The 13,975-nt window shown below is 34.8% G+C and overlaps 1 protein-coding gene across 1 annotated transcript; it reads left to right on the forward strand.

The window, feature by feature from the left end:
* Positions 1-5,737: 5,737 nt before the first annotated feature.
* Positions 5,738-12,895, forward strand: LOC147396223 (ATP-citrate synthase alpha chain protein 2). Its single transcript, XM_086450779.1, has 13 exons — positions 5,738-5,871; positions 5,990-6,112; positions 6,709-6,885; positions 6,972-7,133; positions 7,232-7,312; positions 7,857-7,908; positions 8,242-8,356; positions 8,458-8,539; positions 9,351-9,446; positions 11,599-11,700; positions 11,846-11,962; positions 12,050-12,166; positions 12,604-12,895. Exons 2-13 carry the CDS (start codon positions 6,014-6,016, stop codon positions 12,673-12,675), a joined length of 1,272 nt encoding a protein of 423 aa, XP_086306905.1. The 5' UTR covers positions 5,738-5,871; positions 5,990-6,013; the 3' UTR covers positions 12,676-12,895.
* Positions 12,896-13,975: the final 1,080 nt, after the last annotated feature.

The following is a 13,975-nucleotide window of genomic DNA, read 5'->3' on the forward strand; positions in this document are numbered from 1 at the left end:
GTACTTCAAACCCACTTTGTACTCTTGATCTTCTTTTCTTCTTCTTCTTGACTTCTCTTCTTCTCTTAAGTCCTTAATGGAATATGAGAGTGAACTTATTTTTTTAGAAGATGATATGAAAGAGTAGTGGAGATGAGTAGAGAGTAGATTTTTCTTAAAGAGACTTGGTAACCATTTTTGGGATAAGAGGGGAGATATTTATAGATGTTTGGAGGAGGTTTGGGAGTATAATGGGGTGAAGAGTTGAGAGAATAGATAATGGCATGGGTATTTGAAGTGAAAGGTGTGGAATTTAAAGTGGAATGAATGGTAAATGTGTAATGAGTGAAAATGGGTGAGGTTTAGATCCAAATGGGTTGGATCCTACCCAAATCCATTTGGGGTAGAGTGTTAGGTGGGATGAGATGAGTGATGGTTGATGGGGGGAGTGGGGGTGTAAGAGGGTTGTTTAGAGGAGGAGTGTTAGGTTGGTTGATGAGGTGAGGTGTGTAGATTTAGGAGAATGGGTTGTGTAAGAGGTTGTTAAATTGATTTTTGGAAGAATGAAGGAGATGATACCATGTGACAATCATGATGAGAGGGTAAGGGGATGAGATTGGTTGATTGATTGATGGGGGTAGTTTGATTAGAGAGGGGAGTGTGGGTTAATTAATTGATGATGAAGGAAGTATAGGTTGAGGTGATTTTGTTGGAGTGTTTTAAGGGAAAGTGATGGGTTGATTTGTAAGGGATATGGGTGGTGATGTGGGTGGTTGATGATGTTAGAGAATGGTAATGGGTTAGGGTATGGGTTGATGTGATTTAGGAGAGAGGTAAGGTGGGTTAGATAAGTTGTTTAGATAATGGTGATGGGGGTGGGTGATTAGATGAGGGAGGTGAAGGGTGGTGATGACATGTGTCATCTTTTCATATTGAGGGGTTGATTGGTTGATGTGGGTAATGGGTAATGAGTTAAGGTTATGGGTTAGGTAATGAGTTGGATATGGGTAATAGTTAGTGGGCTTTTAAGTGTTGGGCTTGGGTTTAGGAGGGTTGTGGGTTGTTTTGGATTTGGTAAGGCTTATCTTGGATTGGATTTTGAGAAGGGAGGTTGTTTTCAGGGCTTAGAAAGTATGAGATTAATTTTGGGTTAAAGGTAAGGTAGGAAATGAATTTAGGAAAGAGTTGAGACCTCGTGGGCTTTAGGTGGGTTTAGGGTACTTGCGAATTTCGAGGCGGAGTGGTGGGTGATAGATGAAGGGTAGGTCTCCCAAGTCTCACCTTTTTAATTTTTTAATTTTATTTGTATTTTTCTTGAAGTTATTGATTTGATCAAAAATGCCACGTGTTGACAAATCTGGCTTTTTAGGCCCGTTGAAGGATTTTATCGATTCTTGATGTAAGCGAGGAGCGGTGATATTGAACACGTGTAGGACGGGTCCTAACCCTTTTCGTGGTCCCTTAGACCATTGGGTGGTCTTAGGGGCATCGATTTAATCAAAACTGTCATTTTTTAATGTTTTGGGCCTTAAAGGCCCGTTGGCCTATTTTGTCAGAAAATCGATATTTCGAGTGGAGCGGAGCATGTCGAGCTTCTTGGTGGACCTACTAACCCATTGAGAGGTGTTAGAGGCTTTGATTTGTCAAAAATGTCAAAATTTAATGCTTCAGGCCTTCGAGGCCCGTTAGTCAAATTTATCGGAAAATCACTGTTTTTGGGCCCTTTCGAGTTAGGGCCCGTTCAAATTAGGGTGTCTACATACTTTATATAATTATAAAAATAATTTATAATATATATAGGGTAGCGTTCTTTTGACAAAAGCCTAGACTGTAGACAAAGCATTTTGTCTTATATGGGCTAAAATTTTTGGAATGGGCTGATTTTTTGTGAGGATGATCTCTATGATGAGAAAATCATCCTTACAAAAAATCAACAAATTCTAAAATTATAATCCTAGTTTATAAGATGAAGAATCATGAACCGTCAATTTTTACCGTTAGTTTGTAATCACTTTTCATGGGGTTAGATGATTTTTTGTGAGAATGATCTACCAATTATAGAGATCATCCTCACAAAAAATCATTTCATTTCGAAACTTTTTAATCATATAAGACAAAACTTTGTCTAGAATATTGGTTAGGATTTTGTCAAAAGAACGCTACTCATATATATATGTTCATAAATGTGAATTAATATAATATATGTTTATAAATTTGGGTTATTATAATATATGTTTATAAATACTTGTAGATTTATATTTATATATGTTTATAAATCTGAGTTATTATAATATATTAATAGTTAAAAAGTATAACATAATAAACCTCTTGGCTTGTTAGTAAGGAATTGTGGTTTGTCTCCATTTGTATTTGTATAAGAGGTCTTTGGTTCAACTCCCCCTAAACCTAATTTTTATAAACTTAAACAAATGTATCAAAAAATGGATTTACCTAGATCGAATATGAACCTGATCCCAAAATTTACCCAAAAGAATCGGTTTGTTCTGGGTTCGATTTCAACATTTGAAATTAGAACCCAAACCAAACTTGGACTGACATATTTCGGTTTGGTCCAATTCGGGTTTACTCGAATGTACATCCCTACGCCTAGGGGATGAAATATTTTCAGGAATATCTATCAATTGCATTCTATGGTTAGGAAAAACAGTGAATGATTTAGAAAGTTTATGATATATTTTTTTTCTAATTGTTCTAGTGAGGGAGAATCGAAAATTCATCTTTTCTAGAGATGGATATTTTGAAAATTCAACTAGGTGTAATTATATCATTGATAAACAAACAAAACCAATCAAAGGAAACTCAAACCAAAAGACCCACAAAGCAAAATTTAGAAGAGAAAATAATAAATAATATATATATATATATATATATATATCTATATATATATATATATATATATATAAAACAAGATTTAAAAAAGGAGTAAAACATAGATCGGAGAAAATGCCAATCTTAACGGTAGATTACAAGCATTGCAATTACTTTGCAAAACCAAAAACTAGAAAACCAAGAATTCATAATGCAAGATAATTCTAGTATCCTTACTAAACAACACAGAAATAATAGTTGGGAAACATTTAGTGTCATATAGATTTTGACTTTTCTTAGGATGCAATTTGCAACAATTGGCCACAATTTGAAAAAATAACTCTTTACATAGATTAGTTGGTGAAAGCGTGTAGACCCAAGTATGAGTTTGATTTTCGGGAGTTGCCACCTAATTTTACGGTGTAAGAACCAAATTTGACATCAAATATGAATTCGGGTTGATCTGCGATAAGAAACTAGGTAAGGTGTTAGATTACAAAATCTAGAAGGTGTTACGTATTGATTTCGCCCAACGCAAAAGTCAGTCTCTAATAAGATTCAAAATTCTCCCTAGGTCAACCAAAAATGGACTAAAGTCAAGATACTAGATTAGGGGTAACATAGGCATTCAAACAACCTCAAGAACCGTACACCACATTGAGAATATGCTTGACATGTGGTTTGATAGAATTTTAGACCATGAAAGGTGCAAAACAATCCTAAATGTAGAAAAGAAATCCTAACTTTACTTAAATTATAATTTTCATATTTATTCTCATTTAAATATAGAATTATCTGAAAGGAAGAATCTTCTCAAATTGAGATTCTTTCTTAATTAAATAGAGTTTCACCCAAATAACGCCAAATGTTCATCTCCAGATTCTTATTGATTGGTGTGAAATGAACGATCTAGATTGTAAGGGGATTTTTACCCCCCCCCCCCCCAACTACAATCTCAACTACCTTGCGCCATTGGTAATAAACTTTTATGGATTGTTCTAGCTTTCCCTAGTTCACAAAGACTTGAATCTTAATAATACAAATCATTCACAATTAGAAAATATATGACTGTATAAAGAAAATAGAAATGTACTTGTTACGATGCCAAAGAGATATAAACTTAATTTTTAATATTTCTAATATCTAATTATTTTTTATGGGTTGGGATCTGTCGATTCTTAAGAATCACTCATGAAAAATACACATGATCTCCCAAACCTTTAAACACAAAATTCAATGGTTGAGATTTATGAGTATATTGATAGCATAAATTTCAGATATATTTATCCCAAAGATAAATCTCAATCATTGGATTTTGCATTTAAAAGGTTGGAATCATATATTTTCTTTCATAAGACATTCTTAGGAGTCAGAGGGATCTTGACCCATTTTTTATATATTACTTGAATGGTATTATTTAGTATCACAGCCAACATCACATCTGAAGAATCGCTTAAAACTTGAAAGGATCCAGTTTGATATTTGCTCTCTTTCATGATCTGGTTTTGATCTTTTTCTCTCATTCATCGTCAGCCCAATAGAATGCGACACTTAAACCCCACCCCAAACCAACTCCAACCAATTCATGAGTAATTGTCCCACTTCTTGCTGTAACTAACGCACCGAAAATCAGCATGATCGCTGGCATGTCATTGCGGATAAGACTGACCACTGTTCCACGTGGCGTTTGGGTGAGGATCATGACTCACTACACAAGTTTCCTAGGAAATATCACCCAATGCTCTTATTGGAGTTCGTGTGGGACCAGGGGGCAATTTAGACATATCCCTGTATTTTGATAAATATTTTGAATACTCTTTAAGTTTTCAAAATTACTGATTTTCTTGACCATGGTCCTCTATTAGAGACTAATGGAAATTAAGTTAAATACCCTAATCCTCAACTTCTTACCAAAAACCCTTTTTTCAACCAATTCAATCTTTAGGCTGCCACACCCATAAAAGGCAAATTTATGTTCTTCTGGTAGGGAAAAAATATCAATTTTTGCACATATTCTGCAATGTTTCACATTCAAATGTGCATAGGATCTTGACAAGTCGAAATGTGCCCCTAAAATACTATTTTCAATGTGGATATGAAGATCAATACCTATGCTTCCTCAAAGTACAAGCAAACCAAACAATTTATTCTATTTTGACTTGATTCATAAGACAACTTTAGACAGAATCATGTAACTAACTTATCAAAACTGTCCAAGAGAGAATAAATGGTGACCTTGTCATCCATAAATAAGTAAGACAAAATTGATAGTTTTTTATTAAAGTCGTGATAAATGACTCTCCCATGTGGCATACTCAAAATACTCACCTAACGTGGGGTGTGCCAAAACCATAGAATTTATGACTTGGGATTCACAATTGCAGATTCTCATAAATCTGTGCAGTTGTGTATCCCGATGAAAGAAAATTTATGATTTTGACACACCCCACGTTTGTGATGGAGTCATTTTATCACGATTCTTCTATTAAAAAGAAAGGATATTTTGGTAATGTCAAGTTTATCCCCTTGTAACATGCAAGATTAGATTTTAACCTCTTGATAGTAAGTCAATGTTGTTTTTTCTTAATGATTTAACGGTAAAATTTTGATGATTTAGTAATTTAAGTATATGAAGAACATTTTGATACTAATAATCAAAATTTTACCGTTAAATCATCAAGAAAAAGTAACTGGCTTACAGTAAGGGGTAGACCAAATCTTGCATTTTGCAAGGGGGTAAACCTAATATAACCAATTTAATAGGGATTTATATCTAAAATACCAAAAAAATGGTTCTACAAAGATGTTGAAATGTGGGTATCTTGGTCATTTTCTTACTCAAAGAATACGGTCAAGGGTATATCATAAGTTTGAAGAACAATAAAGGGTATCTCAAAAATTCACCAAAACTTCGAGGGGGCTGCTTCAATTACCCTAATTGTGATAACTGCGACCATTTCAATGGTTTATTATTTTAGACCAATAATAAACTACAATGGTCTTTCAAGTTTCAACAGCAAAGTGACCAGCCAACTCCTCTCCTACTCGTCTTAGTGCCGTTCGGTAAGTCTAATCGTCTTTCTCAAATCTCAATCTACCTCCCAAATTAGGCTTATTTCATTCTTCTCAAGCTTTGACTTCTGGTTCTGTAAATTTTGATCAAAGCTCTCGATCTCTGCAGAATTTGAATAGATCTGGTGAAGAAATGGCGAGAAAGAAGATCAGAGAGTATGATTCCAAGAGACTTCTCAAGAAACATTTAAAGAGACTTGCAGGGATCCAATTAGAGATCTGCTCTGCTCAGGTTTTGATCTCATCTTTTTCTCTCATTCAAGCTTTGAATTTGATAGTTTCAAATGTAAATTGACAGATTTTTATTAGAATTCGAGTTATTTCGTTAGTTTCTGTTTCTTTTTATGGATTAGGAACTCTCTCTCTCTCTCTGTCTTTTATTTGGGTTATTCCTGTTTTTTTCTGTTTAATTCTTCTCTGTATAACTTGCATTAGACTTTTTTGATGACGAATACCTGATTTCGTTTTTTTTTGTGTGTGTGAGATATATGAGTTTGTAGAGTTGATTGTTTCGATAACTGGTTTTCTTGTTTTATTTGTTTCTCTTTATCTCAAGTTGCTCTGTTTCTCTTTCCAGGCTTTTTTTTTTCTTCAATTCTGTGAAGAGAATAAAATGGCATTTCCTTTCACCAATAAATAAAATAAAACAAAATTGATGCCTCTTTAAATTGAAATTTTGCAACAATTTTTATTCTTTAAGTCTCATTTTTGTTTGCAAAGAAGGAAGCTTGTTTTTTTCATACCTGTTGCCATTTTCACTGATTCAAATGTGTTCTATTTTTATTGTTTTGGACTGAAGAATGTGGATACTTTGTTTCTGTACTTAAGGTAAGCGAGTCGACAGATTTTACTGAGTTGACGAACCGTGAACCATGGCTTTCCTCCACAAAATTAGTTGTAAAGCCTGACATGTTGTTTGGGAAGCGTGGGAAGAGTGGTTTGGTAGCTCTGAACTTGGATATGGCTCAGGTTGCTCAGTTCGTAAAAGAACGTTTGGGTGTGGAGGTGCTTGTCAAACTGACATTAATTATAAATTCTATTTTCTTCTGATATAATCGCATTGCTTTACATAGAAATTGAATCTTCTTTAGGTTGAGATGGGTGGATGCAAAGCACCGATAACAACGTTCATTGTTGAACCATTTGTGCCTCATGACCAAGAATATTACCTCTCAATCGTCTCCGATAGGCTTGGTTGCACCATTAGCTTTTCGGAATGTGGGGGTATCGAAATTGAAGAGAACTGGGATAAGGTAAGTTAAGAATTGATATGGTTGTTCCAACATTAGTCATATTTTTCCACACAATTGTTTGATACCGGGTTGCATTATTTGGTTATTGAATCATACAGGTTAAGACTATGTTTCTCCCTACGGAGAAGCCTATGACAGCCGAAGCTTGTGCTCCACTGATTGCTACCCTTCCCTTGGAGGTAATTTCTTAGATGGGTTTTTCAGTGTTTAAATGCATTCTAGTGTGAGGCAGATTTTGTGTGCTTGATGGTAGCATAATTTCTGTGTCTTGACATCATTGATACATGAGGTAATTTCCATGCATTTATCTCATCATTTAGTTGACGGGCAACTTTTTGGAGGTTTTTTTTTTAGAAGTCATATTTATCGGATTAATGGTCTATTTTGAGGGCATGAATGAATGAACATTTTGAGGAGTCGAAATGAAAATTGTTTAATGGTTTAAAAGAAGTCAGCAGGTTTTACAGTTAGGATTCTAGAATTATTGTCTTTGACTTCTAGAGCATCTTCCATTTAAAGAGGTGGCCCAAAATGCCTGGATTAGTTCTTAGTCAATCATGGTGCACCATATATGTCATTCAATGGCAAAACATACCCATTTTATAATTCTATTTTCTTTTAGAAACTTCCACATCTTATGTTTACATATATTATGTTGTCATTCTCTTGGAATGTGATTTTATGTTTGTCTGTTATGTGCTAATTCCATTTTTGTTGGCTCAGGTTCGAGGAAAAATAGGGGACTTCATAAAGGGCGTATTTGCTGTATTTCAGGGTATGCTTTTGTTTAGGAATGAAAATCCTTCCCATCAAATACCATAAGCACCATTTTGAATATTTCTTTGAAACATTAAAGGCTCATTCACTAAACTTTACTTCTATAGATTTGACTTCCAAGGTGCCAACTGCATTTAGGTTTGGTATCATTCAAAATGATTGAAGAGTTTAGCATTTTTTGTTTGATATATCTGACATGAAATAATCTTGATACTGAGCCTATAACTTTGTGATCCACATATGTTTTTTTTCTTTTTGTCTAATTTTTTTGATTGAGTTACTTTGCACATCACTCCCTGTTACCCAAACTGACCGATTATGCCCTCCATAGATTTGGACTTCAGTTTCCTTGAGATGAATCCATTTACATTGGTGAATGGGGAGCCATACCCATTGGATATGAGGGGAGAATTGGATGACACTGCTGCCTTCAAGAACTTTAAGAAGTATACATTTAGTTTTCATGGATTTTTTAATCCATATTAGATCTCTTTCCATTTGATAAGCATAGGGGTTGTCATCCTTAATAAATTGTGATACTGTGCAGGTGGGATAACATAGAGTTTCCATTGCCCTTCGGAAGAGTTCTCAGCCCTACAGAGAACTTTATTCATTCACTGGATGAAAAGGTTGATGCATTTATTTACAAGCGCATTTATATATTTTGTTAGAATTTTACTGTATTGGACTTATGAAATATCAAGGGAAAAGGTTTGCTCCATTTCTTTTGATGGAAAATTCTCTGATAAGTGATAACAATAGGAAAAAAGAAAAGAAAAAAAAAAAGAGATCTTTAGAATCTTGAAAGAAATTAATTTCTCTCCTTTAGGATCAGTGTCATACTCTAGTCCTATGGACGAATCAGTCGATGCAGGAACATTCTGTCCAGTAATAATTGCATTCAAGCTTCAAATTTTGGAGAAGGGATACCAAAATAATGCACGTTGACTTGAAAGTAAAAGAGTTCCGAGTGCATCAATGTCAAGAACATTTGATTCCATTATGCCACCTGAACTGCTGATACCCTGTTTTCTATGACATTTAAGCTGTTAAAGTTATTCATCAACTTGAAGCCTCCAAACATATGTGCAGATGGGAATGTCTAAGATGTGTATGCCTATGCATTCAGTATCTTTATCTCTTCTTTCGGTTAAGGCAACGAATCTTTAATTCTGGAAATAAGTTAAAATACATATGGAAATCCAGAGGGGTCCTTAGACTTCTGTGATATCCCCAACCATAAGACACTATTCCTTAAGAATGACATATTGATGGTCAATGCATCTTGCAAGTCTATTCATTCTGTCACAATCTTTGTTTTCTTGTCTCAATTTAATTCAAGTTTCAATTTAGAGACCAGAATTTACTTCAACGAGTGAGGAGAGGAAATTTACTTACTAATTTCCAGTTGCATGCTGAATTCTTACTATTATGTTGCAGACAAGTGCATCCTTGAAATTTACTGTTTTAAACCCTAAAGGACGCATATGGACAATGGTAGCTGGAGGTGGTGCTAGCGTAATATATGCTGATACTGTAAGTGTAACCACATGTTGTATCGTACAATTCACTTGCCTTTATTTGATTTGTTTAGTTTTATGATCTTCTACCAATTTCTAGCTTCAAAAGTGCACAATGCAACACTGATGTTGCCTTTTGTTAGAAAACCAGATGCAACATATTATGATACATGAGATACATTGTATCATATTAATATATCTCATCTCAAAAGGAAGGGGAGTGTTGGAGAATAATATATGTAGCAATATCAATTAGGATATTCTACATTAGGAAGTTTTAATAAATTAGAATATTTATGTTAGGCTAGTTTCCTTATCTTGGTTGATGCAATTCCTATAAATATCCTATTAGGATTTATGTAATAATCATCCAAGAATTATCAACAAACTTAGATTTCTACATGGTATCAAAGCTCAAGCTCCACTGAGCACATCGATCTTGGTGCGTCATTCTTCGAAGATGGCGCCACCACTACCGCCATTGCCGAGTCTAAATCATTTTGTTCTCGTAATTAGTATTTTTTTTTTCAATAAAAATACTGAATTTCTCTATGTTTCTACAAACCTCCCTGCTGAACAAATTAATCCTTTACGGTCTCGATTTTCATTTTATCTATAATCTCTTCAACGAGAGTTTTTGTATTTAAACCGCAACGATCCTTATTTGTATGATTATGGAAGAGATCATGGTAGACCTAATCTAGTGGGCCACCGGCTTCGACAGATTCAAAATGAGGGGGATGCGACAGTGATGGACTTCACAGACAAGCGGTGACCACGATCAAGCTTGATTGGACGTTTGCGGATATCCATCGTCAAGTGTTTCATGAGATCAAGAGGAGTTATTCAATTAAACCAATTGCATACTCTTTCTTTAAAAGACCATGCAATTGCGGTAGGATGTAAGAGATGAATCATATTATGATGCATGAGATACATTGTATCATTGTCAATGTATCTCATAATAATAAAAGGAAGGTTGAAGTGGTGATTGAGAATAAAATATTTAGTAATATCTATTAAGATATTCTAAATTAGGAATTATAGATAATTAATATATCTATATTACGTTAGTTTCTAATATCTTGGTAGATATATTCTCTATAAATATACTAATAGGGTTCATGTAATATTCATTCAAGAATTCTCAATAAACTCAGATCTTCTACATGGTATTAGAGCTCAAGCTCCACTAAGCACATCGATCTTGGTGAGTCGTTCTTCGGCAATGGCGTTACCGCCATCATGACGTCATCGTCGGACCAAAATCTCTTTTTTTCCCCTTTACCATTTTTCTAGTTTCTTCAATAAAAATCACACCTCCTTCTATATCTCTAGCGATCTCATTTCTTTTTTTCTTATCTAAAATCTCTCCAACGAGAGTTATTTTATTTAAATCGCATAATTCTTTTTTGTATGCTTTTGGAAGAAATCATGACAAAACTAGTCTCGTAAGCCACCGGCTCTGACAGACTTAAAAAAAGAGCGGGATGCGACAGTGATGGACTTTACAAACAGGCCACCACCAAGAAGTATTATTGGATTTTGGGGGATTTAATCTCATATCAATTGATGAGATTGAGAGCATTCATTCAAAGAAACCAATTGCATACTCTTTCTTCAAAAGACCATGCAATTGCGAGAGGATGTAAGAGATGCATCATAATATGATGTATGAGACATTGTATCATTGTCAATATATCTCATAATAAAAGGAACGTTGAGGTGGTGTTTGAGAATAAAATATTTAGTAATATTTATTAAGATATTCTAAATTAGGAATTATAGATAAGTAGTATATCTATATGAGGCTAGTTTCTAATATCTTGGTTGATGTAATCTCTATAAATACCCTAATAGTACTATAAGTACTATACATTGACAGTGATACAATGTATCTCATCTCAAAAGGAAGGGAATGTTGGAGAATAATATATGTAACAATATCAATTAGGATATTCTACGTTAGGAAGTTTTAATAAATTAGAATATTTATGTTAGGCTAGTTTCCTTATCTTGGTTGATGTAATTCCTATAAATATCCTATCAGGATTCATGTAATAATCATCCAAGAATTCTCAACTAAAATCAGATTTCCACACCTTTCTCTAGTTAATTCAATTATCTGAGCAAAACCTCCATGATTTGGCCATGTGTCTGTTTGATAGGTTGGAGATTTGGGTTATGCATCAGAGCTTGGGAACTATGCAGAATATAGTGGAGCTCCAAATGAAGAGGAGGTATTGCAGTACGCCAGAATTGTTATTGATGTAAGAACTCGTTAATTTGAGCTTGTTGGGCTTTCAACTATTTTCTAGGGTTACCTTTCAAAAAAAAAAAACTATTTTCTAGGGTGATTAGAAACTTTAGTACTCCATTTACCATGCTGCCATGACCTAACTTTTATTATATTAGTGTGCTACCTCAGACCCAGATGGTCGTAAAAGAGCCCTTCTTATTGGAGGAGGTATAGCTAACTTCACTGATGTCGCTGCTACTTTTAATGGCATTATTCGAGCCCTAAGGGAAAAGGTAGCATTGATTTGAAACATTCAAATTGTACTTTCTGATTGTTTACTTTTTTTGACATTTAGATCTGCATCTCTTTTGATTTGGCAGGAATCCAAGTTAAAAGCATCAAGAATGCACATCTATGTTCGAAGAGGCGGTCCAAACTATCAGACTGGTCTGGCTAAAATGCGTGCCCTGGGAGAGGAACTTGGTGTTCCCCTTGAGGTATGTGATGAAAATCTGCTTGTTGACTGGAAAGCATTTTAGTTGGGCTCAAGTTGTAAGAATTCTTTTTATATTTGAGACTGTAACTGCAAGACTCGTATCTATTTCTATACCACCTCTATTGAATTGTTATTTGAGCTTACGGTTTGTTGAAATGGAATATTAAAAATGTAGTATTTCATAAAGATAAATTGATTGACCTTGTAAAAGATGATTTACTTAACCTATTTAAAAGCATCTTATAAAATGCTTTCTAAAGCACACTCCATTATATAAAAAATTGAATATGGGCTCTTGACATCAAGCTCAGACGTACTATCCTTTGACGCCGTCCCCCTTTCTCAATTTTAACTAGCAAATTGAAATCTGGAGGAGTGCTTTTCTAGTTTTATAACTGCAGTTTGAATTGGCTACCTAATGAAATCTCCTTTTCGCAGGTTTATGGGCCTGAGGCCACAATGACAGGAATTTGCAAGGAAGCAATTGATTGCATCATGTCTACGGCATAAGATCTCTCCCCTTTTCATTTCTCCTATTCCTGTGATTCTAGAGTTTCTTCTGCATGATTGGGTTTGAAACTTCTCACCTCCTCTTCTTCTTCCTCTGTTTTTGAAGGAAAAACTGTGTGCATGGCCATAAAACCTAAAATGATTCTTCTTCGTTGTTGACACTATTTACTGCCATAAGGCAGACAGTGAAATCCAAAAATAAAATCTTTTTTTATTTTTATTTTTATTTTTTTATATAAAGAAAATAGCAACTTTATGAATTGGTATGGATGTTGATGTTCCCAGTGTTTGGGATAAGGCCTAATATGTTGGTGATGCTGATTTATGTTGAGGGGCAATAAAGGTCTGCCAGATTAGGCTGCTTGTACCCCTTAATCAATCTCTGGTAATTTTCCTCCGCAAAATCACCTAGTCTTCAGCTCACCCTATTTTATATAGGTTTCAGATAAAAATGATCTATAGTTGCTTGGTTCTATTATTCATAGACAAACGGCCAAAGCCAACTTTACATATCTTGAGGTGTAAGATCAAATACTTTCGAGTGTAGGTATGAGTTGTGCTGGAGTGACCTCATTTCACACTTTGGTCAATCCAGCATTATTCGTTCGTAAGTCGTGATAAATTAACACTTTTAGCGCACGCACTTAATGCTCTTTTCATGTTTTTCAAATTGTAGGGATCCAGAACAGTGTGTTGTACTTAACAAAGGTCAGGTGGCATCTCATTTCATGACAAGTGGTATTTGTGGGATTGACGGGACAAGTATGGGTATGTGGTCCATCCCTTAGTGAACTTACCCACAAAATATCAGATTGATTTGGGATGTGCATTGTCTTAAGAATGATTTCGAATTGTTGGATTTAAGCTCTTTTTCAAGAGCGTAGATCCAGTGGGTACAATTATCAAACACTGATTTTTGGTAAGTAAGTTCACCAAGGGATGGACCACATATCCATATGATCGGCCAGTCCCACAAATACCACGTGGCATGAAATAGGGGGCCACCTGATCTTTGTTAAGTACGGCACACCATTTTGAATCCCTACCCTTTCTAACCACACCAAAGTGCATCAAGTGCGTGTGCCAGAAGCACGTTAATTTGTTAATTTATCACGATTCTTCGTGTAGGTACCACATTGCGCACCACTCTTACACCTTATATATAGAGTCAGGGAGGACTTCTCTAATTGTTCACCAAATTCGTCAATTTTGTAGATCCTTTGGAAAATGTGAAATGATATTCTTTCTGCATGAAGCAAATTGGAATGTTGATTTTTTTGCAAAATGTGGGGGCGTCCTC

This window comes from Akebia trifoliata, chromosome 8, assembly GCF_017979445.1.
Source record: "Akebia trifoliata isolate Shusen 1 chromosome 8, ASM1797944v1, whole genome shotgun sequence".
In the NCBI taxonomy this organism is placed as follows: Eukaryota; Viridiplantae; Streptophyta; class Magnoliopsida; order Ranunculales; family Lardizabalaceae; genus Akebia; species Akebia trifoliata.

Coding starts and splice junctions, on each gene's coding strand:
- LOC147396223 (XM_086450779.1), top strand. CDS start 6,014: ATGGCGAGAAAGAAGATCAGAGAGTATGATTCCAAGAGACTTCTCAAG. Junction 6,886..6,971: donor AAGAACGTTTGGGTGTGGAG/GTGCTTGTCAAA, acceptor AATCTTCTTTAG/GTTGAGATGGGTGGATGCAA. Junction 7,909..8,241: donor CGTATTTGCTGTATTTCAGG/GTATGCTTTTGT, acceptor TGCCCTCCATAG/ATTTGGACTTCAGTTTCCTT.